General features: G+C 44.3%; 1 protein-coding gene across 2 annotated transcripts in view; it reads left to right on the plus strand.

Annotated features, from left to right (window-relative positions):
- Positions 1-17,732, plus strand: part of DOK5 (docking protein 5) — an 80,431-nt gene that overhangs the window by 39,314 nt on the left and 23,385 nt on the right. For both annotated transcript variants that reach the window (XM_058178547.1, XM_058178548.1), the window contains exons 3-5: positions 13,092-13,206; positions 13,435-13,554; positions 15,827-16,016. In XM_058178547.1, coding sequence (XP_058034530.1) covers positions 13,092-13,206; positions 13,435-13,554; positions 15,827-16,016 — 425 coding nt within the window. The remainder of the gene's footprint in view (positions 1-13,091; positions 13,207-13,434; positions 13,555-15,826; positions 16,017-17,732) is intronic.

The following is a 17,732-nucleotide window of genomic DNA, read 5'->3' on the forward strand; positions in this document are numbered from 1 at the left end:
ATCCCTAGTGCTGCTGTGTAACGGGGTGAGCTCCCGTTACTTCTCCCAGCTTCTGCCAACCTAGCAGTTCGAAAGCACGTAAAAAATGCAAGTAGAAAAATGGGGACCACCTTTGGTGGGAAGGTAACAGCCTTCTGTGCGCCTTTGGTGTTTAATCATGCCGACCACATTACCATGGTGATGTCTTTGGACAGCTCTGACTCTTCAGCTTTGAAATGGAGATGAGCACCACCCTCTAGAATCAGGAATAACTAGCACATAGGTGCGAGGAGAACCTTTACCTTTACCTTCCCTCTTAAAAATGTGAGAAGCATTTCACTAATCCAACTATTAAAATATTTAAATTATCTGAAAAGCCCTCAAGAAAAATAAGCTCGTGCTCCATCTATACTATTCTCATAACATCGGGTGTCTAATTGACAAAATTGGGGCTATTGATTCTAAGAAAGTTGTCTAGGACTGGACTGGAAGCCATCTTTTGTATTAGGCCCAGGGAATCACATATAGATACACATGTTTCGCTTAGCATAAACATGCAGATAGAGATACATTCTAATAAGGTTAAAACTTGCAGTCATTCACTGAAATTAAACGTAGGTGTGCTCAGGTATCGCTTTAGGGATGATCATTGTTTATTAGTAGTTTTTATTTTCTATTCTGAACAAGTAGCTTAATTGAAATTCAAAATGAGCAACAATGTAAAAAGGCTGTTGCTCTCACACCTCACCTGTCAGTTGAGTTCTGCGTTAGAAGTGGTGTTCTAATATGACAATGCTCTGTGTTTTCCAGGATCGCAATAGTTTGAACTTGGCTTCTCTGAAAACATTCAGTGTGACTTCAGACTCCATTCTAGATGCCATTGTCCCCCTGGGAATTTTGATTGAAATTCTGCCTAATCAGTGTATTGTCTTGGTTCGCAGATGTTTGAGTCAAGCTGTTGGGTTCAGAAGATTAATCTTTCTTGATATCTGTAGTATGAAATCAGAATCTTGTTCAATCTAGATAATAGTCACTGATGATAAGCAATCTTCATTGTCTGCTTTATGAACTGATAAAGTGCAGATGTGGGAGGAAAAAGTAACCCAAAGCAAACACATTTTGCTCTTCAGATGGATGAACGCTGAAGCACCAGATGTGAAGTGAGGCTTGCAAAATGTTCGTTGAAACCCATCGTTCTTCGTTTTAAATTTTGACAGAGCAATTGGTCTTTCCATATCTGACCTTTAAGGATGAATTGATAATGGGAATAGATTGGGAAACATCTTTTGTATTACATCGTTCTCTCCTAAACCTCATAAAGCCATCATGGGCAGTCAATAGCTCATATCTCATCTATAGCTAGTTACCTTCACAAAGAAATTGAATAGGTAGAATTCAGATTTCAGCAGGCTGGGGAAAAATGGAAAAAAAAAAAGAGGAAAAACTGTTACCAAAGACAAAGTGTTATAGATAATTGAGAGAGACAGAAAGTTAGTTTTCAACAATACATCTAGGTGTGTGTCTGTCTGTGTGATGTGTATATGTAGAGTGGTGATAGATGTAGCAATGCCAAGTGACAGTAAGATCAGGAAGGAGTATGAGTACCTGGAGAAGTACCAAGGCATGAAGGAGGAACTAGATCGGATATGGAAAATAAAGCCCAATGTGGTCCCAATGGTACAGACTGAGATCAGGAATAATAGAAAAACTGTTGAAAGAAACCTTGGAAATCTTTTGATCCAACCTCCAACCTGACTCAGAGGTGGGTTTCAGTAGGTTCTGACCAGTTCTCGAAAACTGGTAGCGGAAATTTTGAGTAGTTCAGAGAACCGGTAGTAAAAATTCTGACTGGCCCTGCCACCATCTATTCTCTGCCTCCCAAGTCCCAGCTGATCAGGAGGAAATGGGGATTTTACAGTAACCTTCCCCTGGATTGGGGAGGGAATGGAAATTTTACAGTATCCTTCTCCTGCCATGCCCACCAAGCCATGCCCACCAAGCCACGCCCACCAAGCCACGCCCACCAAACCATGCCACACCCACTAAGCCAGAAAGGGTACTAAATATTTTTGACATCCACCACTGAGGAGACCCTATATCAGGGGTGTCCAAACTTGGCCCCTTGAAGAGTGGTGGACTTCAACTCCCAGAATTCCCCAGCCAGCATGAGCTATAAATATGAGCAAGTTGCTGGCTGGGGAATTCTGGGAGTTGAAGTCCACCACACTTCAAGGGGCCAAGTTTGGACATCCCTGCCCTATATTATTTCATACAAATGGCTGTCTAATTTCTTCTTAAAAGCCTCCAGCAATGAAATTATAACAAAAGATAATACGGTGGATGTTAAAGCATATCGGTTTAGATGTTATTGCATACTTGTTAATATTTATATGAAAAAAAATGTGTAAAAGATAGGGGTGAATAATATTGAATAAGCAAAATAGAATGTAATAATTATGAATATGTTTATCTGTATTGAAATGTATGATACTCAAACACCACACCATCCCTATAGTGATATGTATAAATTAAAAAAAATAAAAAAAGCCTCCAGCAAAGAGCACTCACAACCCCTGAAGGCAAGCCGTTCCACTAGTTAATTCTCCAGAAATTTCTCCTTCGTTCTAGGTTTCTTCTCTCCTTGATTAGTTTCTATCCATTGGTTCTTGTCTTCCATCTGGTGCTTTGGAAAATAAGTTGACCACCTGTTTTTTTGTGGCAGTCCTTCAAATTTTGGACCACTGCTATCTTAGTCCTTTTCACTAGACTAGACATTACCAATTCCTGCAACCATTCTTCATGTTTTAGCCTCCAGTCCCCTAATAATAATCTCTCTCTCTCTCTATGTGTGTGTGCGCACTATGTATATACATAGATACATACTCACATGCACGTGTACACACACATACACACACACCAGTGGTAGGTTTTAAATTTTTTTACTACTGGTTCTGTGGGTATGGCTTGGTGGGCATGGCATGGCTTGGTGGGCGTGGTAGAGGAAGGATGCTGTAAAATCTCCATTCCCTCCCCAATCCAGGGGAAGGTTACTGCAGAATCCCAATTTCCTCCTGATCAGCTGGGACTTGGGAGGCAGAAAATAGATGGGGGTGGGGCCAGTCAGAATTTTTACTAATGATTCTCCGAACTATTCAAAATTTCAACTACTGTTCTCCAGACTTCAGCAGGTCAGAACCTGCTGAAACCCACCTCTGACACACACACACACATACACAGACACACACAAGAACTGTGTTGTTGTTTCTGGAATCTATTGGAGCCATTCTCTTGGCCTACCACCACAAAGTCATTTTTGAATTTTGACCTTACAAGTAAAATAAACATCTCTGGCAATCTGAATCTTTTCTTTACCAAGAGAAGTAACTTTTATTGATTACCTGCTCTGACATTCTCATCCTAACTCTATATTTAAAATTTAACCCCCTCTCCCCCCCCCCAAGTTCCTATAAATATCTCCTTCTTTCTGGTATCCCAGATTTGGGAAACGTTTTTGATAAGAATTTTGTTAAACTTTATAGCAGAGGTGAAATGCTCCCAGTTCGGACTGGATTGCCCGATCCAGTAGCGGTGGCGGTTGGTGGTTCGGAGAACCGGTAGCAAAAATCCCTGCCCCCACCATGCCTAGCTGAGCCGCACAATCATCAGAGGCTGTTTTTTTTAAACTTTTCAAAGCATTTTTTCTTCGGCTGAAAAAATGCTTTTAAAAGTAAAACAAAAAGCCTCTGATGATCATGCGGCTCAGCTGGGATCATCAGAACCCTTTAAAAGCATTTTTTCTGCAACCTCTTCGGCTGAAGAGGTTGTAGAAAAAATGCTTTTAAAAGGCTCTTCTGGCGATTCCATCTGGGTTGCCTGATCAGCATTCGGCAGAAAAGGTTGTAGAAAAAATGCTTTTAAAAGTAAAAAAAAAAAGTTGGCCACGCTCACCCAGTCACATTACCCCCCAACCAAGCCATGCCCACAAAACCAGTAGTAACAAATTTTATATTTCACCCTTGCTCTATAGGCATAGGTATTAGGTACTTTATAGGCACTTATAGCCATATTCAAGAAACGGTTGGTTTATGTATTATAGCTTATCCGTGAAACTGAATTATGCCTATTAAAATATGCAGTTAGATTGGATCTTCTTTGGAAGAGACACTGGGCAGCTTTAATTCAGCAAATAGAATAGCTGAATACTTTTGGGGGCCAGAGCACTCTCCAACCAATTTCCCCCCCCTACCCACTCATATCCTGTGAATGTTGGAGTACCTTCCTTTTTGGCATTTCATTTCTAAAATGTGCTGTGATTGACAATAATAGCTTTCTTGGCATTTTCAACATACGCTAGCTTCTCTTGGAAAGTAAAGATTTTTTTTGTGTAAGCCCAAACTTTCTGCTCTGCTTTCCAGGCTCATATTCTCTTCTTGCCAAGATCACATGACTGGAAAGATGAAGGCAGAAAGAAAAGGTTACTATTAAGCCAGGGAAAAATTGCTAGGAAGATAATCCTGCAAACTGTTGTGTATGGTTTTTCCCAGAGAGAAATTTAAATGTAGGCCAGGCTTCTCGGCAGAAGGAGGCAGTTCTTATCTACTTGGCTTCTTCTTGTCCTGTGGTATGTAGAAAGTCAGCACCCACCACCCTCTAGAGAATAAAATATTTTTGGGAATATTAAAAAGGTAGGATAGAATATTTCCCCTACAGGAGAAGTGGAAAAAAAAAATCTTAAGGGAGGCAGAAACCAGCACCAATCTCCCTGCCCCAAGCAGAAACTGAGGAGGTCAGCTTTTAGAAATGAAGATTTGGTAATCCATTCAGAAAGACTGGGTTAGACAGAAACTCCAGATAAGCAATTAGGCAAGACAAGATTAGCTCAGGCAAACACCTAGGATCTGCATTTCCCCTTTTGCCTATAGAGCCAGCCATGACCCCTACATGACCCCATAGAAATCAAATAGGTATAAAAACCCACCCTGTTCTCAACTCCATTTTGTCAGCTGTCCCAGAGCTGCCTGCTGTGTGTGGGTTGGTTCTGTTCACCAATAAAGAAAATCTTTCTTTCCAATCAGCCTGCATTTTATTCCCAGTATACGACTGGACCTGGATTTTTCTTCCAACAGGTAGAGGAGATAACAGATGAATCTTTAAAACTAAAACTATTTACAAATACTTAAGTCACGTAGAGGACTTCAATATTCTATTCACCAGAGACTGATTTGAATAGTTGCAAGTCTATCCAGTACACTGAACCTGAATTTGCACCGTTTCTGAATTTGCTGAATTACATTGAGCTGCAGACTAACCAAAAGGATTGAGTTTATACAATACAGTAAGAAAAAAAAAAATTCTAAGCATATTTTACAGTACTCATATTGAAACTGAAATGCTGGAATGCTGGAAGGAGCATTTTAGAGACGATAAGATTTTATGATAGTACGATGTTGAGGAGTGGATGGAAAACCAATGCTATAAATGTTAGTGATCAAGAAAAAAAAAATGAAAGAGGAAGATATAAAATCCCAGAGTGTGATTTTGCCCACTTTGTTATATGGAAGTGAGGATTGAATGTACTATAGTTTAAATGGAACATTTGTGTGTCCAATCACACTTGGCCAATAAAAATTCTATTCTATTCTATTCTATTCTATTCTATTAAGATGTGTGTACAATCAAAGAACCAAAAGATGAGGTCAAGAACTCAATGGCTGCTTGAATGACTATGGATCGACTACAAAAATGAATGAAAGAAAGGAATGGATATGGTTTGGTCACAATGAAGAAGGAATGACAAAATAAATATGTCAAGAAAGAATGAACGTCTTAAGAAGAATGCTTGGAATTGAGTGGATCCTCAGAAAGATATATGAAATGTTATGTATTCTTGTCTGTACCTTTAAATATTTGAGCGGGAAATCAGCACGTTGCTGATTGGACGAAGCCTCCAGTAGAACTGTATAAAAGGAGAGGTTTTTCCCCAGCCTGTTGCTGGGTTCTCCCTATATTAAAGAGCTGTTGTCACTACCCTGGTCTCCAGCCTCGTTACTTCCAGAACCTAACACTGGTGACGAGGGTGGGATCTCGAGGCTAAGGAGAACCAGAACCGAGCTGAAGCACGATAGACCCGAACCCAGCAAACACAGGGCAGAAAAGCGGAGATGGCCAGTTACACTCCGCCCGCACCGTTTGACCCGGCTAAAGAGAAATGGGAATGATATGACCCGTTTGAAAGCTTTCTAAACCAACGAACTGCAAGGAGTTCCAGATAACCGAAAAGGGCTTATTTCTTAAGCCACTGCGGTCCGGAGGTCATTGATATCGCGGAAGCCCTGGCAGAGCCAATGCCGTTACAATCGGTGTCGTGGCCAACTCTACAGACTTTACTAAAAACCACTTGCGCGCCGTCCAAATCGTGCGGCGGTTTGAATTGGAGGCGAAGGCAGATGGAGGCGAATCCATCGGTGACTACATGGCCGCCCTGAAAAGCGTCCAAGGACTGCGGATACGCGACCTAGACGAGGTGCTCCTCGAGCAACTCATCCGAGGTCGAGACATCCGTTTGCGGCGGCTGCTGGCAAAACAACCTGGCGCTGGCCACGCTCTGGGCGAAGCCAGAGCACATGAAATGTCCACCCAGCGGCGGAGACACTGCAAAGCCGGTCCCACTAAGGCAAGCGAAGACAACCCCAGTGCACCAGGAGGAGGTTCAGACCGAATCCGGCGGTGAAGATGAGGAAGGGTCTGCAGAACCGAGAAAGCGACAAAGGGGACCGAGACGAGTCACGGAAGCTGCGGTGGTCAACACCAGCGCCAACGCTGCAAATTTAAGGGCCGCGACATGTCGGGGTGCGGAAGAAGGGCACCTAGCTCAAGTTTGTCGGCGGCCCAACCTTCCCGAAAATTCAAATCGGCCAATCAGGCGCGGAATCGGCAAGGCGACCAGCGATTGGCTCAAACAAAAAGCGCGGATTCAAACCAAACGACTGTGGTCATAGGCGCGCCTCGGCAGTGAGAAGAAGATCTTCACCAGACCAAAAATAGAGAGTACGGTGCGGCTCGAAGTAGACACGGGATCAGCGATCACCATCATGTCCTGGGACACTTTGGCGAAGTCACTGCCGTCAGTCGGCGCCACCTGCAAGCACAATGGCTGCGAATCCATGACTACCAGGGAATCGCATCCCTGTTCGAGGACCACCTCCGTCCGAGTCGAGTCGGACCACATAAGAAGACCCTGCCCATCACGATCGTCGAAGGGACTCTGCCCAGTCTGTTGGGACTAGACTGGTTTCGTGCCCTGGGCATGGGAGTGACTGGCATCTACAGAAGTGACTGTAACCTGAAAGACATTCTCTTTAACGAGTTCGAAGATGTCTTCAAGGACTGCCTGGGCAAGTACAAGGGACCCCTATTTCCTTCAACTTAGACCCCAGGTAGCTCCCATTAGGCTTAAGGCGAGAGGTCCTTTTGCCCTAAAACCAAAAATCGATAAGGAGCTAGATAAGCTCATAAATCAGGGGATGTTGGTGCCAGTCGATCACGCAAAGTGGGAGACGCCAATCGTCACCCCGATAAAACCAGACGGGTCAATTAGAATTTGCGCTGACTACAAGGCGACGCTTAACAAAGCCTTACAGAAAAGCGCTTACCGGTTCCGTGGTGCAACACTTACTGCACTCTTTGGGGCGAGGCAAGTCTTTGCAAGTTAGACTTGGCCCAAGCCTACCAACAACTGCCCGTGAGCGCCCGCTGGCGAAGCCCAAACGATTATAACGCACAGGGGGCCTTCAAGTGCACCGATTGCAATTTGGGGTGAGTGTGGCACCAGGGCTGTTCCAAAACCTAATGGAACGACTTCTGCAGGGGCTCCCAGGGTAGTTCCCTACTTGATGATGTCCTAATTTCAGGGAAAACATAGAGGAATTGGGGAGGCGTTTAAGAAAGGTTTTGGGCATTTTCCGGACAGCGGATTAAAAGTCAAGGTAAACAAATGCCAGATAGGGTCGAATCCGTCAAATTCTTGGGCTACGGATAGACAAGAAGGAATTCACCCTACTGAGAGCAAGGTCAAGGCAATTAGAAGGCTCCAGCGCCCAAAAACAAAGCAGAGCTGCAGGCATTCCTGGGGTTAGTGAATTTTCTGCGGTCTTTTTAAAGAACAAAGCGACCGTTGCGAACCGCTGCATAGACTTTTAGGAAAAATACTGTTTGGTCTTGGGAAAGTCGGAAAATAGGGCTTTTGAAGCAGTAAAGAACCTGCTCTCAAGTGATAGCCTGCTCATCCAATATCACAACTCATTGCCCTAGTGCTGGTTTGCGATGCCTCCCTTATGGGGTGGGGCTGTACTCAGCCATAGACTTCCAAAGCGGCACAGAAGCCCCTATAGCTTTTACTCTAGAGCGATGTCCTCCCAGAGAGGAACTACAGCCAATTAGATAAAGAAGCACTAGCCATTGTGTCAGGGGTTAAAAATTCCACGAATATGTCTTTGGGCGGATTTTGAAATCGTGACTGACCACAGACCGCTACTAGGATACTGGCTGGCGACCGCCCAACGCCTGTGGCACTTTCGCCACGCTTGACCCGATGGACTATTTTCTTGGCCGCTTATTCGTACAAGCTGCATCATCGACCAGGAAAGAAGTGGGGCATGCAGGCGCGTTAAGCAGATGCCCACTGCCAGGGGCCATCGAAGACCCCACTCGGGGCGCCCATCCTGCTTATTGACTCTTTGGACTCTGGCCCAGTCACATCTAAGGAAGTGGCTCGGGCATCATACCGGGACATTATGTTAAGGACTGTACTCGGTTGGGTACAAGAGGGTGGCCGCTGCGCCGCTAACGCTAAGGAGTTTGTTAAAAAGGGATGAGCTCTCGGCTCAAGGGGGGTGCCTGTTATGGGGTGATCGGGTGGTAATCCCCGACAAATTAAGGGAAAGGTACTGGTCCTCCTCCACGTGGGCCACCCAGGGATCGTCCGAATGAAGGGGCTAGCAAGAAGCTACGTGTGGTGGCCACTCATGGATTCAGAGATTGCTGAGTGGGTAGAGAAATGCCAGGCTTGCCAAGAGTCCAGACCCCTACCTCCAACGGCCCCAGTCAGGGAATGGGAAAAACCCCAAGGGCCCTGGTCAAGAATACACATTGATTTTGCTGGCCCTTTCCATGGCCAAACCTTCCTAGTGGTTGTCGACGCATTCTCTAAATGGTTAGAGATCATACTCATGAAATCCACTACGGCCGAGGCAGTAATCGCAGCCCTGCGCCACTTATTCGCAACCCACGGGTTGCCTGACACTCTGGTGTCCGACAACGGGCCGCAATTCACGGCAGCCCAGTTCGAAGAATACTTGGCAGAGGAGGGCATCCGACATGCCCTCTCTGCGCCTTTCCACCCTGCGTCGAATGGCCTTGCAGAGCGTTCCGTCCGGAGCGCTAAGGAGGCATTGTCCAGGCTCAAACCAGGGGACTGGCAAACAAAGATAGACTTCTTTCTGGCCATTCAGCACAGAACCCCAAGCACGGCTACCGGCAGAAGCCCAGCCGAATTACTGATGGGACGGAAACTCCGGTGCCCACTTGACGCTTGAGTCCCATTACACACCAGAGGGTTACAAGGGGAAATAGACAAAACAAGGGAATTGGACATAGGCGATCGAGTGTGGGCCAACTACGGGACGGCCCAAGTTGGCTCACAAGGCAAATAATAAAACAACTGGCCCAAAGTCGTACTTGGTCGAATTACAAGATAACAGAGTATGGAGGCATCACATAGATCAGATAAGGAGACGAATAACTGAACAAATCAAGCCACAGGAAACAAATTATGACCCCTCCTTATTTGAACCCACAGCTGACCATGACCCGGGGGAGGCGCAAGACTTAGCTGAGGTCCCGGGGGTCCAGCGACGCCATCAGGTTCGAGGAAACGACAGGAAAATTACAAAGTAATCCAGGGCCGGATGGCCAAGAAAAAGAATCTGCAATTAATCCAGGGCCCGATGGCCTAGAGAAAGAGCTGGGAGGAAAACAGACCTCCGAACAGCTCAAAACACCACCAGAACTGAACCGCGCAGGTCTGAAAGAACTAGGAGACGCCCAGGTTATTTGCGTGACTATTGAAAATAACATGTAAATAAAATGTAAATAGAGGCAAAGTGTTTTCTGGGAGGGGAGGAGTGTTATGTATTCGTGTCTGTACCTTTAAATATTTGAGCGGGAAATCAGCACGTTGCTGATTGGACGAAGCCTCCAGTAGAACTGTATAAAAGGAGAGGTTTTTCCCCAGCCTGTTGCTGGGTTCTCCCTATATTAAAGAGCTGTTGTCACTACCCTGGTCTCCAGCCTCGTTACTTCCAGAACCTAACATGAAACATTTAAAGAACAAGGCAAACAAAGAATCTTGGAAAGAATAGAAAGCTATAGAGAAGACTAGCGAATGACACACTGGATAACTTGACTTAGCAGCTTTCTCTTTCTTATTTCATGCCTTTAGTTTCTTTAGCTTATTACTTCTTTATTCCTTTTGTACACTCTCTCTACAGTATTGCTCACCTCCACAGAGAGAAAATACGTCTGCATGTAGGTGCAGATGCACTTACAAGTGGATAAAAGTTGGGAACATTGCTGCTTAGGAGTTTAGTAGTTGCTTGTGCCTATATATAACAGACATGTACCTATGGTGGTTTTCATGTGCTGACTTTGGACCCTTTCCATCCAAGAGGCTACTGTATATCACAGGGGAACCCAAACCCTGCGCAATGGTCCACCACTTGCGTGAGTGGAGGGTCGGCACACACTTGCATGGGCCCGTTCCTATCTCCCCTCCATTGGGCAACCAAGCCGTAAAGGTTGGGATTGCTAGTATATCACACTGCTAATGTGGTAAAGCAAAGAAATATTGGGAGAACATACATAACTGGCTGGAAACGAAAACTGAACAAAATACTGAGTTTAAACCAGAAACATGCCTTTTAGGTATACTATCAGAGGATTAGGTATACTATCAGAGGTATACTTACGGGACCGCCTGCTGTTACCTTATGCCTCCCACCGACCCGTACGCTCTCACAGAGAGGGTCTTCTCCGGGTGCCGTCCGCCAAGCAGTGTCGGCTGGCGGCCCCCAGGGGAAGGGCCTTCTCTGTTGGAGCACCTACCCTCTGGAACGAACTTCCCCCCGGTTTGCACCAAATATCTGACCTTCGGACCTTTTGCCGGGAATTAAAAACTTACTTATTTATCCAAGCGGGACTGGCCTGATTTAAAATTTTTAAATTTTTTAAATTTTAAATTTTGTAATTTTATATGGGGTATTTTTAGGTTGGGTCAATTGACGGTTTTAATTCGGCCATTATTGAATATGTATTTTAAATCGATATTTTAACTTTGTATATTTTTATTGTTTTTATGTATGGCTGTACACCACCCTGAGTCCTTTGGGAGAAGGGCGGTATAAAAGTTTAACTAAATAAATAAAAATAAAAATAAAATAATTATGATAAAGTGATCACATATTCAGTGTTACACATACTAACGGCAGCAAGGATTACATATGCTAAATACTAGAAAAATATGAACATCCCACTGGACAAGGTTGTAATTAGAAAATTTTGAGACTGTGCTGAAATGGACAGACTAATTTTAAAAATTAAAGATAAAGAAGATTCAGAATGCTATCAGACATGGAATAAATTTTATGAATGTATAGAGAAAAGAGGTAGAAATTAGAGAAATTAAGATTATGAATGTTAATATTATAAGTATTGAAAGTAAAGAAGTATAAAAATATAAATAAGCTATTGCAAGAAAAAAGCTAGTTTAAACTTTTTGGTTATGTTATTATTACTGCTATTATATTATTACTATTGATATTAGTTTCTGTGCTAAGATATACTACCAACTCTCGTTGGTTGTGTTCTATTTGTCAATGATACTCTGACAATGCACTGTTTTCACAAAAATGTTTATGAATGAAAATTTACAACAACAACAACAACAACAACAACAACAATAATAATGAATCTAATTCCTCGATAAAGCATATTCCAGTCCATTATGCTTGCCTTTGCTCTTCATTTGTCCTTTTAAGGTAGCCCTTGACTTACAACAGTTTGTGTAGTGACCATTCGAAGTCACAACAGTGCTGAAAAAAAAATGACCTGTGACCGTTTTTCACACTTACAACTGTTGCAGCATCTCCAATTTTGGTCCCATGATCAAAATTCAGACGCTTGGCAGTTGACTCATATTTATGACGGTTGCACTGCCCGGGCTTGTGTGATACCCTTTTGTGACCTTCTGAGAGAAGCAAATTCAGTGGGGAAGCCGAATTCTCTTAACAACCATGTTACTAATTTAAGAACCGCAGTGATTCACTTAACGAATGTGGCAAGAATGGTCATCAAATGGGACAGCATTCTATTAACAGTTCTCTTGCTTAGCAACAGAAATGCGGGGCTCAATTGTGGTTGTAAGTTGAGGACTACCTATAGAGGTAAAGGTTCCCCTCGCATACATGCTAGTTGTTCCCGACGCTAGGGGGTGGTGCTCATCTCCATTTCAAAGCCGAAGAGCCAGCGCTGTCCGAAGACGTCTTCATGGCCAGCATGACTAAATGCCAAAGGCACACGGAATGCTATTACCTTCCCACCAAAGGTGGTCCCTATTTTTTCTACTTGCATTTTTTACGTGTTTTCGAACTGCTAGGTTGGCAGAAGCTGGGACAAATAATGGGAACTCACCTGGTTACATGGCAGCACTAGGGATTCGAAGCACTGACCTGCCGACCTTTTGATCGACAAGCTCAGCATCTTAGCCCCTGAGCCACCATGTCCCCTTGGACTACCTATATATTATGCTTATTTCCATTTCTCCTTTCCTGCATCAGTAGCTACAGTCCAGACCCTGTCAAGGCACAGGTAAGCTTACCTGACCATGGAAATGGCCCTTGGATGTAGAAAACACACAAAAAAAGAGCTTTGGGTTCTTTACCTCAAATGCATGATGTCGATGTTGCACTTGTTACCTAGAATATTCACTGTGAAACAACCTTAATGGGATTCATGAGTGGCTGGTTTTTTTAAAAAATTTTTTAAATTTTTAATTTCAGGTTACAGAACTTAATCATGTGAAGAATATATTGCGGTTGCCGAAAGGCACAAGGAAACATGCTGTAGGAATATATTTTAATGATGATACATCCAGGACTTTTGCTTGTGAATCAGGTAGGTCTAATGACATAGACCACAAGTCTCCAACCTTGGCCGCTTTAAGACTTATGGACTTCAACTCCCAAAATTCCTCAGCCAGCTTTGCTGTCTTAAGTCTTAAAGTGGCCAAGGTTGGAGACCCCTGACAAAGACTAATATGTATTTGTGGGCACAATTGCGTTAGCCGTAAATATTACAAATGGTCCATACCAACCTCCAGATTTTTTGGTCATTTGTATGCAGAACTTGAAGCAGATGAATGGTGCAAAGTCCTTCAAATTGAGTGCCTGGGGACCCAGATTAATGATATTAGCCTTGGAGAACCTGACCTGTTGGCTTCTGGTGTAGAGAGGGAACAGAATGGTATGTAAATACATTGTCGTGTCCCCCTCCCCCTCCGACGACCGGGTCTAGGAAGTCCGTATCAAATGTGGCAACGAAGCCTCTGCAGCTTGTCAAATTCCTTCGAGGTTTATCAGGGCAGGCAGGAGTCCAAGTTGTGACTTCAGTGATAGAGTCTGATAGCAGCAAACTAGATGAGACTTTGCTTGACTCAAGGTTGGAATGCCACAAGCAGGTCCTTTATATAGGCTGTGGGGTGTGGCTCCATGACTCAGCATTTATCCAGGCCTGCCCCTCCCTTCCTTCTGCTGGCATTGCCTCTCAGATCCCCGGAAGGAAGGATCTTCCCACTGTGAATTCTCTTCAGCTGGATCTGCTGTCGGTAATTCCAGCACATGGCTGGCTTCCTGCTCACACGCTGTAGGAGTGAGGTTTATCAGGTTTGTCTGTTCACTCCTGACATCCTGTCCGGGCATGGGGCCAGGGCCGGGGGCTGGAGGCATGACAGGCCGTTCATCTTCATTATCAGACTCGGAGTCTGATAACAGGCCCGGGTGTGGACGGGAGGGGCCCGGCTGAGGAGAGGGGGGAGGACGAGGCACAACATACATGTTGTATAAAACCACAACTAGATGCATTCAGGGTGCCTTCAAAATGGCTTCATAAAATCCAGAAATGCACCTTTGTTAATTTCTTTCATTTGGTCATTTTTTAAAAAATCTGCAAGGGACATCTCTATTTATATTCTCTCCTCCTCTCTCTTACTCTCTCTCTCATTCTTTCCCTCTTGCCTAACAGAGGTAGATTCAGCATTGCTTAGTTAAATGTTTCAGCCCTACGTTTCTAAGCAAAGGAGAAATTATTTGAAATGAGAATAAATCTCACCTGTGATTTAGGAATGTGAGGAAGGCTGAGATTGGACAACCATTTGTCTGAAATGGTATAGGACCGTGATGGCGAACCTATGGCACACATGCCCAAAGTGGCACATGAAGCCATGTCGCCCGGCACATGTGGCCTTCCCTGTTTGTCTTCCGGATTTCTGGCACACATGTGCACATGACGATCAGCTGTCCTTCACATGCACGGCAGTACTGAAAACTGGCCTGCACATGAGCGCTGGCCTGCTGATTGTCGGGTGTGCATGCGCACTAGAACCTGGAAGTTTGTCTTTTCTGGAGCGCAGCCCTGACGAGCATGTGTGTGCACGATGTTTCTGCATGACCTTTTCAGCACTTGGTTTGCAATCACTGGCATAGGGTTTCCTGCTTGAGCAATTGGAAGGGAACACAAACAAGTCCCTTCCAATTCTATTATTCTGTGGAAATCAATCCATTTTAACAATATGCATAAATATTTTTATCTCTATCTCAACACTGGCTTATCCTTGTAGGATCTAAGGGTTTTTGGATTGCACCTTGTGTTCATGTCCAACATTACTCTTCTATATCACGAGGAACCCTGTTGACTTTCTAATTTCCAAAATGAGAAAGTTTGTAGGCAGAATCTTGCAGATTCTTTGGGTGTACATCACAGATAGATAGATAGAATATAATTTTTTTATTGGCCAAGTGTGATTGGACACACAAGGAATTTGTCTTGGTGCATATGCTGTCAGTGTACATAAAAGAAAAGATACCTTCATCAAGGTACAACACTTACAACACTTAATGATAGTCATAGGCTACAAATAAGCAATCAGGAAACAATAAATATCAATATAAATCATAAGGTGTTACGAAGGTGTTACGAAGTTACAGTCATACAGTCATAATTGGAAGGAGATGGGTGATGGGAACAATGAGATTATAGTAGTGCAGGTTTAGTAAATAGTCTGACAGTGTTGAGGGAATTATTTGTTTAGCCGAGTGATGGCGTTCGTCAGTACCCCAAATTCTTAGAATTTAAGTTTTAAGAATTGCATTGGGGCTCGGTGTTTTTGAACTGGTTTCACATACATAAACCTTAGAGCAACATAGCATGTCAGGCAAAAGCCTAAACTGAACTTTTATCCTCAGTGAACTACTTTCTTCAACCAGTGGGTTTTTTTGCAGTGACATTCAAAATTATGATTTTCTTCTGCCAACGGAAGTGGCACAATCAAATAAAAGTCCTCCAAGCCATGTAAGATTGCTCTGTCATTTTGTAGGCTGTTGGGGGGGGGGGGTTAAACGTAGGAATAATTATGGAGCAATTTGAAAATGCCACAAAAAATTGATGCACGATTTCTTATGATTATACTGGCTTTTAGTCCTGCAAGGATTTTAATTTAAATCTTTTGTTTTTCTCCCAGAGAGATTCCATGTGTATTTGATGCCGTCGCCTAACTTAGATGTGCACGGGGAATGTACCTTGCAGATAACATTTGAAAATATCTGTCTTTGGGACATACAGAATCCCAGAATAAAACTCGTATCTTGGCCTTTAAGTGCCCTCCGGAGATATGGGAGAGACGCAACCTGGTTTACATTTGAAGCTGGAAGGTGAGCAAATTCTTTTCTGCGAGGGTTTCCCCCTCCATAATGTTGTTGAAAACAGGAAACTCTCTCTGCATTGGAACCCTTGTATATCGTATTAACAAGCCACGCAACAAGCCACAGACGTATACAGCAGCAACAACAATTGTTCTCTGTCCTATTAATATAACATCTGATATATTTGATGGCAGAGGAAGTAGGTCTTTGATTTTGGGAGAACAGCCAATATTTTAAATCTCTTGACAAGTGTGAATCTGATTACAGCCCATAACATTGGGAGCTATAGAAGCATGATTCAGACTGGACTGTTATCTTTCCTGGTATTACATTGGTTAGCAAGGACTTTTTGGGGGGTCCTTTTAGATTTAAACAAAAAAAAAATTATTCAGCCCAATCTGAAGATTTTTTATTTATTTATTTATTTATTTTATTTAATTTTTATACCGCCCTTCTCCCGAAGGACTCAGGGCGGTGTACAGGCATAATAAAAACCAGCAATACAATATACAAATTTAAAATCCAATTTTAAAAAACTTATTTAAATTAGCCCAATGATTAAAATTTACTCTACTAAAACCCCATTTAAAATTAATAAATTTAAAATTTTAAATCCCAATTTAAGCCAGCCTGCTGGATAAAAAGGTGAGTCTTGAGTTCGCATTTAAATGTCCAAGGTCAGGAATTTGGCGAAGCCCGGGAAGCCTGCCCAGAGTGGAGCCCCCACAGAGAAGGCCCTTCCTGGGGCCGCCAGCCGACATTGTTTGGCGGACGGCACCCTGAGAAGTCCCTCTGTGGGAGCGACGGTCGGTGGGAGGCGATGGTAACAGCAGGCGGTCCCGTAAGTACCCAGGTCCTAAGCCATGGAGCGCTTTAAAGGTCATAACTAACATCAAAGTGCACCCGAAGGCCACAGGCAGCCAGTGCAGTCTGCGAGGAGCGGTGTTACATGGGAGCTACGTAGCTCCTCTATCACCCGCGCAGCTGCATTCTGACTAACTGAAGCCTCCGAGCGCACTTCAGGGGAGCCCCATGTAGAGAGCATTACAGTAATCCAAGCGAGAGGTAACGAGCGCATGAGTGACCGTGCATAAGGCATCCCGATCAAGGAAGGCGAACTGCCGGACCAGGCGAACCTGGTGGAAGGCCCTCCTGGAGACGGCCACAAATGATCTTCAAACGACAGCCGATCATCCAGAAGGACACCCAAGTTGCGCACCCTATCCTTTGGGGCCAGTAACTGCCACCAACAGCCAGCCGCGGCTGCAGCTGACTGAATCGGGGTGCCGGCATCCACAGCCACTCCGTCTTGGAGGGATTAAGCTTGAGCCTGTGTCTCCCCATCCAGACCCGCACACCCTCCAAACACCCGGACAGCACTTCAACAGCTTCATTGGGGTGGTCCGGGTGGAAAAGTACAGCTGAGTGTCGCCAGCGCACTGCTGGTATCTCACCCGAAACCACTGATGATCTCACCCAGCGGTTCATGTAGATGTTGAACAGCAGGGCGAGAGAATGACCCCTGAGGGACCCCACAAGTGAGGCCCTCGCGGCCCACCTCTGCCCCTGTCAACACCGCTCTGCGACCGTCGGAGAGATAGGAGGAGAACCACCGATATACGGTGCCTCCCACTCCCAATCCTCCAACCGCGCAGCAGGATACCATGATCGATGGTATCGAACGCCGCTGAGAGGTCTAATAGGACCAGGGCAGAGGAATATCCC

Source organism: Ahaetulla prasina, chromosome 3 (assembly GCF_028640845.1).
Source record: "Ahaetulla prasina isolate Xishuangbanna chromosome 3, ASM2864084v1, whole genome shotgun sequence".
In the NCBI taxonomy this organism is placed as follows: Eukaryota; Metazoa; Chordata; class Lepidosauria; order Squamata; family Colubridae; genus Ahaetulla; species Ahaetulla prasina.